Source organism: Drosophila melanogaster, chromosome 2R, assembly GCF_000001215.4.
Source record: "Drosophila melanogaster chromosome 2R".
Taxonomy (NCBI): Eukaryota; Metazoa; Arthropoda; class Insecta; order Diptera; family Drosophilidae; genus Drosophila; species Drosophila melanogaster.
Window position 1 is genome coordinate 14,860,803 of NT_033778.4, and position 13,086 is coordinate 14,873,888.

General features: G+C 44.8%; 2 protein-coding genes across 10 annotated transcripts, besides 1 other annotated feature; one reads left to right on the forward strand and one right to left on the reverse strand.

Moving 5' to 3' along the window:
• Nucleotides 1-133: 133 nt before the first annotated feature.
• Pcf11 (Pcf11 cleavage and polyadenylation factor subunit) lies at nucleotides 134-10,269 on the reverse strand. Of its 7 annotated transcripts, none has more exons than NM_001299501.1 (12): nucleotides 10,118-10,269; nucleotides 9,247-9,510; nucleotides 8,105-8,230; nucleotides 7,826-8,041; nucleotides 7,431-7,760; nucleotides 6,682-7,369; nucleotides 4,706-4,931; nucleotides 4,540-4,645; nucleotides 4,370-4,472; nucleotides 1,929-4,256; nucleotides 1,393-1,866; nucleotides 134-1,319 (listed from the first exon to the last, which is right to left on the reverse strand). In NM_001299501.1, the coding sequence occupies exons 2-12, from the start codon at nucleotides 9,427-9,429 to the stop codon at nucleotides 580-582; spliced, it is 5,520 nt and encodes a 1,839-aa protein (NP_001286430.1). In that variant the 5' UTR covers nucleotides 9,430-9,510; nucleotides 10,118-10,269; the 3' UTR covers nucleotides 134-579. The 7 variants fall into 7 exon arrangements, with proteins under 7 accessions (NP_001286430.1, NP_001188931.1, NP_001286428.1 ...); NM_001202002.2 differs by having other exon boundaries at nucleotides 354-1,319; NM_001299499.1 differs by having other exon boundaries at nucleotides 354-1,319; nucleotides 4,706-4,964.
• Nucleotides 10,270-10,563: 294 nt separating this feature from the next.
• On the forward strand, nucleotides 10,564-12,903 carry Cyp6a22 (Cytochrome P450 6a22). 3 transcript variants are annotated; one of them, NM_001299502.1, is made up of 3 exons: nucleotides 10,564-10,727; nucleotides 10,836-12,066; nucleotides 12,134-12,663. In NM_001299502.1, exons 2-3 carry the CDS (start codon nucleotides 11,001-11,003, stop codon nucleotides 12,565-12,567), a joined length of 1,500 nt encoding a protein of 499 aa, NP_001286431.1. In that variant the 5' UTR covers nucleotides 10,564-10,727; nucleotides 10,836-11,000; the 3' UTR covers nucleotides 12,568-12,663. The 3 variants fall into 3 exon arrangements, with proteins under 3 accessions (NP_001286431.1, NP_001286432.1, NP_652075.1); NM_001299503.1 differs by lacking the exon at nucleotides 10,564-10,727 and having other exon boundaries at nucleotides 10,886-12,066; nucleotides 12,134-12,903; NM_143818.3 differs by lacking the exon at nucleotides 10,564-10,727 and having other exon boundaries at nucleotides 10,886-12,066.
• Nucleotides 10,585-10,633: a mobile genetic element.
• Nucleotides 12,904-13,086: the final 183 nt, after the last annotated feature.

Below are 13,086 nucleotides of genomic sequence, written 5' to 3' on the forward strand. Positions count from 1 at the left end.
AAACTGCGAGTCAACACGGCCACCCTAAAATTGGCGCAAAAATTATACGCAAGGCAGAATATTTAAATTATTAAAATTAAACCAAGTAAATTGAAAATCGAAAAAACAGCTTCAAATAAAAAAACCACGGTTTATAGCTTGAATATATATCTTTATTTGTTATATTTCGATTATTAATCAACTAACAACTAAAAATCATAATTAAATCAATTAAGTATGTGCTTTTGAATTCATTTTGTTTATTGTTTCCTCCAATGGGCATAAAAAAATTACATATTAGTTAAGCTTGTTGTTGGTGGTCAAAGTAATGTGTTTGGCTTGCTAGTGCTATAAATTTATCACAAATTTATGTTATTCTGCAAGTGGTTTTTATTCTTCTTTTCGGTAATAATTTATGTATACGAATGTGAGCGCGCCGCATCGAAAAGGATTTGAATACCTACAGATCGCGGCGAGGCGTCGCTCTCCGGCGGAGAACGTTCCGTTGGCTATCTAAAACTAAGTAACGTGTAAAAGTAATCGTAGTAAAAACGTATTAGGAATATCGCCAAGTCCCTCCACTCAGACGGCCGATTTGATTTACATGATCGAGCACAGGCCCGACGTTTCGATGCCGTTCTGCACCTTTTTCGTCCGCTTCAGCGTGGCATTCCGCAGCGCCGGCTTTTGTTCCACGACGGGCTCCGGATCCGGATCAACTGTGGCGAGCGGCGGAGTTGGCGATTTCAGGCTGCCCGTCTCCGCCAAAAGCGAAGCAGCTGGTGCGGAGGATGCGGTGGAAGTAGTGCTTCGGCTGCCATTGCTGCTGCTGCTTGCGCCGTAAGTGCTGCCAATTACCGAGATCGAGCTGATTACGTTTGAGGGCGTGCTGGTCGCAATCTTGGGCACGAACGTATTGCCGCCGCACAGCACTGGAATGGTGGAAATGGTTTGAATGGCATTCACCTGCTGGACAGGGTCTCCTGCTCCGGATGCACCGCCAGCTGCTCCTGATCCACCGATGACGCTTATGGCCGAGACTTGCGAGTCCGTTGTCGTGGTGTTGGAGGCACTATTATGACTATTACTACTCGTATTCTTAGTGATATTTATCTTTATTTTATTAACTATGCTAGCCAAAGGTAACGCCGGACCCACTGCGCTCAGGTTATGCGTGGCCTCCTGCTTCTCGCCATTCAATTCCGCATCCGTATCGGTGTTTGCATCACCCTGCTCCAACTCGTCCGCCTCATTGGCGGGCAGGGAGAGCGAGGTCACCGATGCTGGCCGCTCGATGGTGGCCGGCGAGGCTGACGAGCCGATGGTGTGTGTTTGAGTTTCTGCCAGGATGCCAGATGATTGAGCAACTAATGTGATACTGAGGACAGGACAGTTAAAGGTTTAGAAACTTACCGCTGCTGTGTATGGAGATCTCGTCCTCGGGCAGAGGTAAAAGTGAAACCACCGTGCCCACGTCTTCGAATCCATCATCCTCGTCCTCCTCATACTCATCCTTGGGCTCCTCCTTGATCTTTACGTTCAGTAGCGCCGCCCTGGTCGCCTCATCCATCTCTTTCTCCACATAAGTGTCCAGATCCGTGAAAGGAATGTTCGGCTCTTGGATTTCGACATCCGATTCATTGGCCGATTCGTTTTGCTGCTGTTCACCGAGCTCAACCTGATCTTTCTTCGGTTCTTTGGTCTCGGAGTTGGACTCTGTTTTGTCCTGTGACTCGTTGCCCATGTCCGCACGTGTCACATTGCCCGGAACGTATTCGTCCTCATCGTCGTCGTCGACGATTTCCGTGACACTTGGCTCTTCATTGGGCAGCACAATGACATCGTCATCGTCGTCTTCAAAAATGGGTTGTGATGAGTTTGGCGTACCTATTGAAAATGGGTTTAATACAACATACCGTCTTATTTGCATTCATTAAATCTAAACCCACCTTCATCTTCATCATCCTCCACTTTGATTAGTGTGTCCATGGCATTGTCATCGGTGTTGTTCATGTCCACATCCTGGTCGGACTTTACCTCCGTTGGAGGATTCAACGAGGCCTTGTAGTCCTCGTAGCATAGAGGATGATAGATCTTATCTTCCACACGAATAGCGCTACGCAGATGCCACTCCTCGAGCTCTTCGTTGTAGAACTGCTCGAATTTCTCGTGACACATGTCACAGCAGTGATCCACATCATCCCTTCCAGCAGCACATGTTGGCACGGGCGAATCCAGCGAGCGTTGTTGTGAGAGTTCATCAAGGGCCTCAACGCCACCTGGCTGTCCCTGAGCCTCGAGGAAGTTCTTCTCTCGCTCCTCCACATCTTCGATTTCTTCGTATTGCCGCCAGTCGTTGAGATCGTAATACCATTTTCGCGAAGTGGCTTTCCTAGTGGAATCCCGCTCTCTACGATTCTGTCGGAAGTGCCAGTCCAAATGTTGGCTGTACTTAATTGTTTGCTCTGGCGGGAAACGAACTCCACAGCTGCTGCACTGCATTCCCAGGTAAAGAACGGCCACCACAGCCGCCTGGCGTGTCTTGATGGACTCTGGCTTGCGGAGATCGATGCGCTTGATCGGCTCCGCGGGGGGACCAGCAGGCAGTGTAGCAGGCGCAACGGTTGCAGATGCAGTTGAGGGTTCGGTGGCAGAAGCGGTTGGCTCTTTGGCCGCTGATGAGTCTGCGGCAGGGAGAGTTGGTGCTGCAGTTGCACCACCAATTATTCCAGACGAGACAAGCTTTTGAAACAAATCATTGATGTTTAAGCTCTCAAGTGCGGCGGCTGCTGCTGGAAGGGAAATGGGAGCAACAGCAACTGGAGCGGGCTTCGGTTGCTCCACCACTGGCGGTGGTTTCACAATAATTGGCGGCGGCTTGGGAGGCTCTGCAGGAGCATCAGTCTTAATGTACACCATATCGGCCACATGGGTTTTTCCAGCAATGACTCCTTTGGGCAGCGTTCCAAACCTAATGAAGCAGCTGCGACCGCCGTTCAGCATCATTCCTTTTGGGAGACCACCATACTCCATCTTCTGCAGCTGGCCGTCGAGCAGAGCATATTGGAAACTGTCCACGAACTGCAGTGAATGCTGCTCGGCGCCGAGCTGGAAGGTCTGCTGTCTGGCGTCCAGAAAGAGTGGCACTATAGTATGCGCATCCGCAATCATATTGATTTTGCCCACAACCAGATCCCTTCGCACTCGACCAATGTCCACGTTGGGCGGTGGACCCTCAGCTTTGATTATATGCAGTTTGTTGCCAATGGGCACGGATACGGCTGGACCGCCAAAGTAGATCTCGTACCAGTGCTCGTCGATATAAAGTTCGCGCGATGGAAAGCCAAACCGAATCCGGTGAAGCTGTCCATCCAAGTGGAAAGGCTTGTAATCGTCGTTGAAGCAAAGCGGTAGCGGTTCATTGTGATCAATGAAGATCACCCGCTGACCCGGCTGGAAGCCAATTTCATGCGGCTGATCGCCATCCATGAAAATGATGGCCACCTGGTTGTAGAAGCGTATCTCCTTGGAGCCACCGTCGATCGTGATGCTTCGCACTACATCAGCCATTGGATTGTCAAGGGAATTTATGGCCTTGGTCATGGTCACCGGTGGCACGGGAGGCATACTAATCATCGACGGCGGTTGCGGTGGCGGCGGAACTGCGGACTGGCCCAACACCATGGCTGGTGGCTGCTGCCAGGGCATGCCACGGAATCCAGCCTGAGGCTGAACGGGCAATTGGATACCGCCCCGCTTGTTGTTGTTATTATTATTATTATTGTTGACATTGGCCAGTTGCCAGGCAGTGCGTTGTGCTGCCCCTGCATCCACTTGTTCGCCCCATTTGGTGGGCTTGCGACGCTTCATCTCCCTCTTGGTCTTATCCCGTTTGTTTGAGGGCTTCTCCGGGGCAGCTGCCGGCTGATCATCGTACCTGGGCGATCCATCGGTATGCGGTGAGCCCGCAGAATGATTTTCGTTGCCCTTCAGCTTGGGAATACGTTTGCGTAGCACTGCATCCCTGGCCGCATTGCGCTCGAGATCGTTGTCTCGGCGCCGGGACTCTTTTATTTTGCTATTCTCATTGATGGCCACTACTTTTTGGACCAGATCCTTGTACTGTTCCTGATTCATGCCGTTATTCTCATACATCTCCTGCGCCTGGCTGAGAATGGTGCGCACCTTCTCGTCGTGCGCCTCCTGCGAATCGTCGTTGACTTTAAGCTCCGCCAGCTGCTTAAGGCGTTGTGACACGGCCTGATCCCTGGATTTGTCTAAAGGGTAGAGATTAAGATTAAGTAAGTAAAATTTTTAGCAAACTTTCACATGCATTCAAATGTGGACTGCTTTTTAGGATATACACTGAAACTATACTGTGATTACTTACCAGACTTTCCCTGCTTATTCTGGATTCGAGCCGAGTTAGCCAACTTGGCGCGCAGCTCCTCCAACGTTGCCTTCTTGGGCGGCGACCCAGATTTCTTTGTGGGCTAGGGATCAAAGTAAAAGAATTTAGCCTTACAATACAACAATCAAGACGACTCATGCCAATCCTACCTTGTCTACATCGCATTCGTCCATAGAGTCGTCTTCGACAACAATAACTCCTGGCTTGACAACTAGAATCTCGCGTCGCAGGTCGACATCCTCACTGCCAAAGAGACTATGAAAACCAAACGGTGTTAGCAAATATATGCCTGAAATACTTTAAAGAATTACTTACGCGTCCAGTTTGGCTGACTTGCTGCGCTTTTGCTGCGGCGGTTGCTCTTCACCGTCGATATGTGGCGGCAGTGCGTCGGCGGGACGTTTCTCGCCGGCACCGCCTTGCACCTGGAGCAACTTGTTAATCGACAGCTGCAGGGCGTCCGATACATTACCCTGCGAGGAAATAGACGAGGACGAAGGACTGGGCGACGATTGCCTGACTAGAGATGCCGCTGGTGTTCCTGAAGTCGTGGGATTTGAGTTGAGCATTGATACTGTTGATAGATTCGCTGTAGATTTTTCTAATTTATTGAACTGTTTTTGTATTTTGAACGACACTTTTGCGGGCAATTTGGAAGTGGACGCGCCTGATGGGGAGGCGTTGGAGGCGCCACTAGCTTGTATTATTGTGCTGCTGATGTGACCGCTAGTTGTATCCTTCTGGTCGAGGCTATCCACTGAGTCGAATGTCGGAGGAGGCGGCGTCTTTGGCCGCCTCAAGTCAATGTCCATACTCGATACATCTATAATCGGCGGACTTGGAGGAGCTGGAGGATGGCCTGGTTCGAGTATTTGAAATGTAGCTAGAAAATTGATTTTGCTTGTGGACTAACATTTTCTTTTCTTACGGCAGAGGAAGGTAGTTTATCAGATAAAAGCAAGAGGATAACAAAATGTGAATTAAATTAGGCAGAGAATTCTAAGCAAAGAAAATCGGGAAAGTGGTTGGAAAATCATAACAAAATTATAAAGGGGGGGACACAACAGGGCCAACAAACACCAGGCACAACAATCAGGCTAGAGAAACTGATAGCAACTAATGCATAAATAATAACTTAGGGAATCCACGGGCTCCGTTGGGGAACCAATGCAAAATCTAGGTTAGACTATAAAAATATAAATAGTAATTAAAATTAATTAAAAGGGATAAAAGTGCCGTTCTACAAATACAAAACAATATAAATACATATACAAATTCAACACTAGCTGGCTTGTATATACATTAAAGCCAACTACAAAATATGCTTAAAATAAAAGTAAACTTAATCTGGTTCTAGATGTTCCATAGACTTGGATTTTAGTTTAAAAATGTTTGTTCACTTCGGGTTTACACGTTTGTTAACAGGAAATTAAAACTGCAGTCTTTATTTTATTGAGTTTCTCTTCATCTAATAATTGTTTATCAATAGGAAGTTTAAGGTACAAAAAATACTTCACAGTTAAATCATTTTGGTTTATTTTTGGTTCGCTTTCAATTTAGTTGTACTTATTGTTTTGACATTCACAAATCGAAAATCATTTTCAAAATCATACCAAAGGCGGCACCTGGCTACATTTTGCATCAATTAAAACAACTTGGAATGCAAAAGGTTTTCAACACATTTTATTTACACTTTGCTTTTGATTCGATAAAACTTGTTAGATTTTTCTAAACGACGCTTAAGTATTTATAAGAAAAAATATATCATAAATATTTAATTAATTGTTGGCGGTTAGTTGCTTTAAAACGAAACAAATTTCCTGCTTCCAATAAACTGGGCCAAAAAACAACGAACGAAGAACCAAATTTCAGCAGTTAGTGGAATCTTTTTATAGACATCTTTGTCAATAATGTTGATCAGTAAGTAATACTGGCAATGGTCGCTTTTATAACCATCTCAAATTGTTGTTCAGTAGTAATTTAATATGATATTTATCAGAATTCAAGCAAAATCTATAGTTTAACACATTCCATTGTTGGGAACGCCACTTTGGTATCACAATTGTACTTATCACAGACTTCGGTTAGAGTTGAGCAGAAGATTTCCACTTGTCAACCACATACGGTCCCAATAACCCGCCCTTCCACCAACCTAAGCCATCGAGTGCCGCCATTCTGGTTGATATATTCTAAATTTTCAACTAAGCTGTCTGTAGCTCTAGGTTCCAAGTCAAACCAGACTTGGTTGTTCGCTAACAAGTGTGAGATTAGAATTAAAAGTTGTTTCTTACGTTTCTCTAAATCTTTTGGTGCTTTAGCTGATGCTGGTAGTGATGCGCCCGCCAGTGGTAAGGATGATGGGGCAACTGCCCTGCTCTCTGGTGACTTGCTTCGAACTCCGGTGCGTAGGTCGACGTCCATAAAAACTGGAGATCGACTGCGGGAACGCAGAGAAGAGGTCTTTCCTCGCGACGAGGATGACTTGTGCGACGTGCTGCGCTTGGATTTGGAGGGCGAGCTACTTGGTGAGCTGCTCTTGCGTTTCGCGGATCCCAAAGGAGATCCATTGCGAACATAGCGATCCGAATCCTTAGACGTGATCTTACCGGACCGCTTAACTGTTGGCTGGTTGGAGCTGCTTGCAGTGACACCCTTGTGCCGAACATCAGAGCTCGACGAAGATGAGGAAGTCGTGGAGCTCTTTGACTCACTTCGCTTGCGGCTCGACGAACTGCTGTGGCTAGAGCTTCCACTCTTTCCAGACCGACTGCTGCTGTTGCGCACAGGCGATTTGCTGCGCGACCGACTAGACTTCTGTGAGGAGCTAGATTTGGCCTCCAGCCGAGGATCGTTTCGTGCCGGCGCAGCTGGATGTGAGGATGCCGCATGCATCTGGCGGGCTAGTCTCGGATCTCGTTGGCGCACCGAGTTCAACAGTGCCGGATTGACAGGATGGACTTTTGGTTTATTCGCAAAAAGCTGTAATTCCATAGTTGAATTAGATTTTTTATAGCTTCCACCATCATATTTCACAATTTACCTGCGGAGCCACTGGCATGTTATGCATTACGGGACCAACATTGCCCATTACTCCTGGAGCTCGTTGATTATGCACTGCTATACCGGGATCCGTGATTGGCGGACAAATTGCTGCTGGAGTGGGAGCAGGCATAATAATCGGTGCTCCAACCATCGCGTCCGTGGTTTGGGTCAGCTGACGCTCCTGCTCCTCTAAATGCTTTTTGGTTTGCTCCAGCTCCAGTTCCAGTTTGCGCTTCTTGAGCTCCAGCAACTCACGAGTTTTTGCTTGCAAAATCTCCTCCATGTCGCTGGTGATTGTGGGGTTACCAGGCATCCCAGGAACCAAACCCTTTTTACAATTGAATGGATACATTGGTCTAACTAAAGGGATTAATAGTTATTTGGGGCACTTACCGGTTTTAAGAAATCCGGATTAACATGAATGGCCGGATTGACGTGAATTTTGTTAGTTGGCTGTTTGGCAGTAATGGGCCAGTTGTTATCTAGGCGCTTCACCTTAACGTCCAGCGCGTACATCTTGGATGGCGGGAACACCTCGTTCCAGGTCTGACGCAGGGCATACATGCGTTCCCGCACCTTTTCCAAAACCTGCGACTGTGAGTGCTGGACCTGCAGGATTGAAATAACATTAATGAACCATTGGATTGACATTAAGAAAATGATTTCGCTTACCGATTCGAAGGCGTGGAGGAATATGTTGACTATGCACTGTCCAAACAATTGGACGTAGCTGCTTTTCACATTCTTTACTATCGAATCAATTAAATATAGTATGGGCAATTTAAATTCGGGCGCCACCTGTTAGAAGTTTAGTAAAATAGGTAAGAAATAAAGAAGAATAAGTGTCTACGGAACGTCGCTAGCGGAGATTCAAACGGATAGGTTGGAAGAAAACTAATGAGACAGGCCGATGGACAACACAAGAGCAGGGTCAGCGATCGTCCACCGAAGTCATCATCCTCATCTGCTGGTGGTGGGTGCCTTCATGCCAAGGCGGTCGAACTCAAACAATATCCTAGCCTACAGAGAAATATTTTCCTAAGCATTGGGTGTTGAATGAGGAAACGCGGTGTCTAAGGATCTCCAAACATTAAGGGTTACAGTGTTGGCGTATGATGTTAGCGGTCTGTTCCCTTAGCCGAGTGAATATGAATGAAAATCGCAGTGACAATGTGGCAGAAACAAAGGCTTTTACTACTCTTACGTATTATGGACATTTGTTTTTGTTTGGCTGCAGTTTTTTTTACTTTTACGAAAACTTGCACTTTTCTTTTTGTAATACAAAAATTGCTGCACATCAATTTTTTTTATATTGATTGTAAGCAGTCAAAGTTTTTGTATAAAATAAAAGACAACTTGGTGACAATTGTTTAAGCATTTTCTCTTTTTATTTATTTTTCAATATTTTTTTAAAGGTTGTTTGTTATTCCTTAGCTTTAAACTCTGGGATCCAAAGTAGAAAGAAATAAGAAACGAGGAGCAGGTTGGTTAAACTTCTTACCTTTGTAGATGATTAAAATCAGTCACGGTTTATAACCCAAATTATGAGATATATACTAAGATTATTAGGAACCTATCTACCATTTGTGCCCAAGAGTTTGCAGAAAAACCCAACTGAAAGAACCGAGTCTTAGAAACGCATATGTGTGGCCTTCGTTGGGTTTCTCTGCAATCAAAGGGCAACCGCAATCAATAAACTGCACATTCTATCACAATTTCGATATGGAGAATCACTTTTAGTGTCGACCGTCTATTAGCTGTGTGTAAGCTGGAGTGTCTTTGTTTTTAAGTAAATACGCTTTTGTTTTGTTAACCTGGCTGATGTAATATTCCACCACTTTAACTATGATGTGGGCGTAGTTGATGTTCTCCTCGGCAAGCATCGTGAGCATATTGATCAATGGCTTGCTGTTGCAGTTGAGGTCCTGGAGACTTGACAGATACTCCTCGCCGATCCTTCGCTCATCGTCGCGGTAATTCTGAAATAGCTGCTCCATTGTGGACTCTGTATTCCAGATCTTGATCCGGATATTGATCAAGTTATTTGGTTTGAAGTAGTCGCAGTTGCTATGTTTCGACTGCAAGGGAAAATATAACAAAGTAATTAAATGACATGAAAAGCAAAGGTAATTTGTGTGAAAAAGTTTGCACTATTAATGGGATTTTGTCGGGATATTTTGGATGAATAATGTATTAAGGTTGCGATGTTTGTTAGCGATATCTTCATCTCTGCCCATTTTATTTGTAATAAACCGTGATGCACTGAAATCTTAGGCTGCACTATGTGGATAGATAATCCTGTATACAGCGTATCTATGTATGTAATTCGTACCAGACGTAAACAATCACGCGCGTCCACAAACACAAGGTAATCTCTTACATATATACACACACACACGTACGGAATGACGACGAAAATTCAATATGGCGGCCATGAGCATATTTTCGCATGTGTGGCCTGCCCGAATAAATTAACCAATAAAGTGCTTGTTTTTCCTTTCTGTACATCGCATTTCACGCTTTCACGAAATATTTACGTTTTAGTGAAACTATCTCGTTGCTTAAATTGATTTAACGGAGATTTTCCCAGACAAAGCCACGTTTGTGTTACCACTACATACACACGCGAGTTATCAGTTCGACTTCAATTTACTTTTTCGCGCTGCAGAACATTTAAAAACATACCTTTTTAAGCTAATACATTTGTACAATCACTGCCAGACACTTTTGCGAGGAAAAAATTTCACAAAAGCACTGCTACTATATAAAAATTAGCTTTTGAAAACTCTCACGTAACAACTGCGATGTATTTTTGATGACTTACACTTAAAAGTGTGGCCGTCGACGTGAAATGGAAATTATACATTTTATACAATTTTTATTTAAGGAAATATACTAAAAATATACCATTAAGGTATTTTTTGCATTAAACCGCGTTGCCAACCACTAGAAATGTTAAATTTTAAAGTGCCTTTAAAATTGCAGTATAACTAATTAAAAAAGAAATTAATGTTAGAAGTGTTTTATTTATTTAGTTTTAATGCAATATGCACTATTTAATTTTATAGGCGTTGCCAATTGAATTAATATACCACCAGGTGGCGGTAGTGGGCGATCCGAAAATTAGTATTGTTTCTTTAACTTCATTTCTTCTAGCCAAGTAACGGGTATCTGATAGTCGAGAAGTTCAAGAAGACTATATAATAAGTCTGATATTAGATCAGATAAAAAAAGAAAGAAAAAAAACAGATAAGAAATGCAAAATTCTTATCATACTTTTAATTACGCTCATATAGTAAGCAGAGAATAAATGCATATATTGCATAGACTTTTTCTTCAAGGCGGGTGTTCTACAGTTATCTCTCACTATATCAATTGCATTAACTTGAATCACCGTTAAAAGCTCGTCAAGTCCGAGCTTCAGTTCGATTTGTTTTCAGTGCGCCTAAATTCTATGAGACGAGGTTATCTGCCTAGGTCTGTTTACACTACTGCAGCTGATTGTAAGCGGAGCGAATAGAGGCGTTGGTCCAGTGTTCAGTTCATAGTGAATCTATTCGGGGAGAGGATGCTGGATGTAGTGGCTCTACTGCTTATTGCCCTGGCAGTGGGCTTCTGGTTCGTGCGGACGAGATATAGCTACTGGACCCGGCGGGGCATTGGCAGTGAGCCGGCCCGGTTTCCCGTGGGGAATATGGAGGGATTTCGGAAAAACAAACATTTCATCGACATTGTAACGCCAATCTATGAGAAGTTCAAGGGCAATGGAGCACCCTTTGCCGGATTTTTTATGATGTTGAGACCTGTGGTCTTGGTCACAGATCTGGAACTGGCCAAACAGATCCTCATACAGGACTTCGCCAACTTTGAGGATCGGGGAATGTATCACAATGAGCGGGATGATCCTCTAACTGGGCATCTATTCCGCATTGACGGGCCCAAGTGGCGACCCTTGCGCCAGAAAATGTCCCCCACCTTTACCTCAGCTAAGATGAAGTATATGTTTCCGACGGTCTGCGAGGTGGGCGAGGAACTTACTCAAGTTTGTGGCGAGTTGGCGGATAATGCCATGTGTGGAATCCTCGAGATCGGTGATCTGATGGCTCGCTACACTTCGGACGTGATAGGACGGTGTGCCTTTGGCGTGGAATGCAACGGCCTCCGGAATCCCGAGGCGGAGTTCGCCATAATGGGCAGGAGAGCCTTTTCAGAGCGTCGCCACTGCAAGCTGGTCGATGGATTTATAGAGAGTTTCCCCGAAGTGGCCAGGTTTCTGCGCATGCGCCAAATCCATCAAGACATTACGGATTTCTATGTGGGCATCGTTCGGGAAACTGTGAAGCAGAGGGAGGAGCAGGGCATCGTGAGGAGCGACTTCATGAACCTGCTGATCGAAATGAAGCAGCGCGGTGAGCTCACCATCGAGGAAATGGCCGCCCAGGCATTTATATTCTTTGCGGCGGGATTCGACACATCCGCATCAACGCTAGGATTTGCCCTGTACGAGTTGGCCAAGCAGCCGGCACTGCAGGCAAAGCTACGCGAGGAAATCGACCAGGCTCTGCGGTTACACAACGGTGAATTCACATATGATTCCATGCAGGAGCTGCGGTACATGGAACTGGTCATAGCAGGTGAGCCCGACTCAAAACGAATTTTAAATATTACAAAGATGATACCATTTACCACTGTATCTTTTAGAAACCCTTCGGAAGTATCCCATACTACCGCAGCTCACTCGGATCTCCAGGCATCTCTACGCAGCCAAGGGCGATCGTCATTTCTACATCGAGCCGGGTCAAATGCTACTGATACCGGTCTACGGCATCCATCATGATCCCGCCCTATATCCCGAGCCACATAAGTTCATCCCGGAGCGCTTTCTGGCCGATCAACTGGCGCAGCGACCCACCGCCGCATGGCTGCCCTTTGGCGATGGACCGCGAAATTGCATTGGAATGAGGTTTGGCAAAATGCAGACGACCATTGGCCTGGTCAGTCTGCTCCGAAACTTTCACTTCAGCGTCTGTCCGCGAACTGACCCAAAAATTGAGTTTCTCAAGTCCAACATTCTGCTGTGCCCCGCCAACGGAATTTACTTAAAAGTCCAACAGCTTAGCCAAATGAGTAGTTAGTGCTGCTTATTAAATCGCTATCTGGATTGTATTCTAACATTTAGTATCTACATTTTACAATGCTGTTATACAAATACACAATCAAATGTTTTTATCAATCAACGTAGTAGGTACAGTAAAACTGCTGTATATCTAATCAAGCTTCTTGAGCTTAATTTGTTCGATTAAATATTTGTATTTCGTCACTGACGTTATCTTAGCATTTCACCAGTTCCAGGGATTTTAAATAATGAAATCTGTTTTCCAAGTTTCATGCTTAATTTGTACATTTACGTTGGCAAAAACCAAGTTTGCAAAGAATGCAATAAAAATTACTGGAATTCGCTTTGTTTATATTTTTTTGATTGCGTAATCGCTAGATTGTTTATATACAGAGATTGTATGTATATAGATTGTTTGTTCATATATGTGTATACAACCATTTTAACTGCGCATATGATTCCCTAATTATTATTTATCACATTGAGAACAAACCTTAAGAGAACTTGAACGGTGAGTTTTGTGTGTGAAAATGAGAGA

Excerpts from the sequence above, each read along its gene's own strand:
- Pcf11 (NM_137155.5), bottom strand. The coding sequence starts at position 9,429 with ATGGAGCAGCTATTTCAGAATTACCGCGACGATGAGCGAAGGATCGGC. Across the intron at positions 7,370-7,430 it reads ACATGCCAGTGGCTCCGCAG|CTTTTTGCGAATAAACCAAA; the intron begins GTAAATTGTGAA and ends ATGGAATTACAG. Across the intron at positions 4,257-4,369 it reads GAATAAGCAGGGAAAGTCTG|ACAAATCCAGGGATCAGGCC; the intron begins GTAAGTAATCAC and ends TCTACCCTTTAG.
- Cyp6a22 (NM_001299502.1), top strand. The coding sequence starts at position 11,001 with ATGCTGGATGTAGTGGCTCTACTGCTTATTGCCCTGGCAGTGGGCTTC. Across the intron at positions 12,067-12,133 it reads CATGGAACTGGTCATAGCAG|AAACCCTTCGGAAGTATCCC; the intron begins GTGAGCCCGACT and ends TGTATCTTTTAG.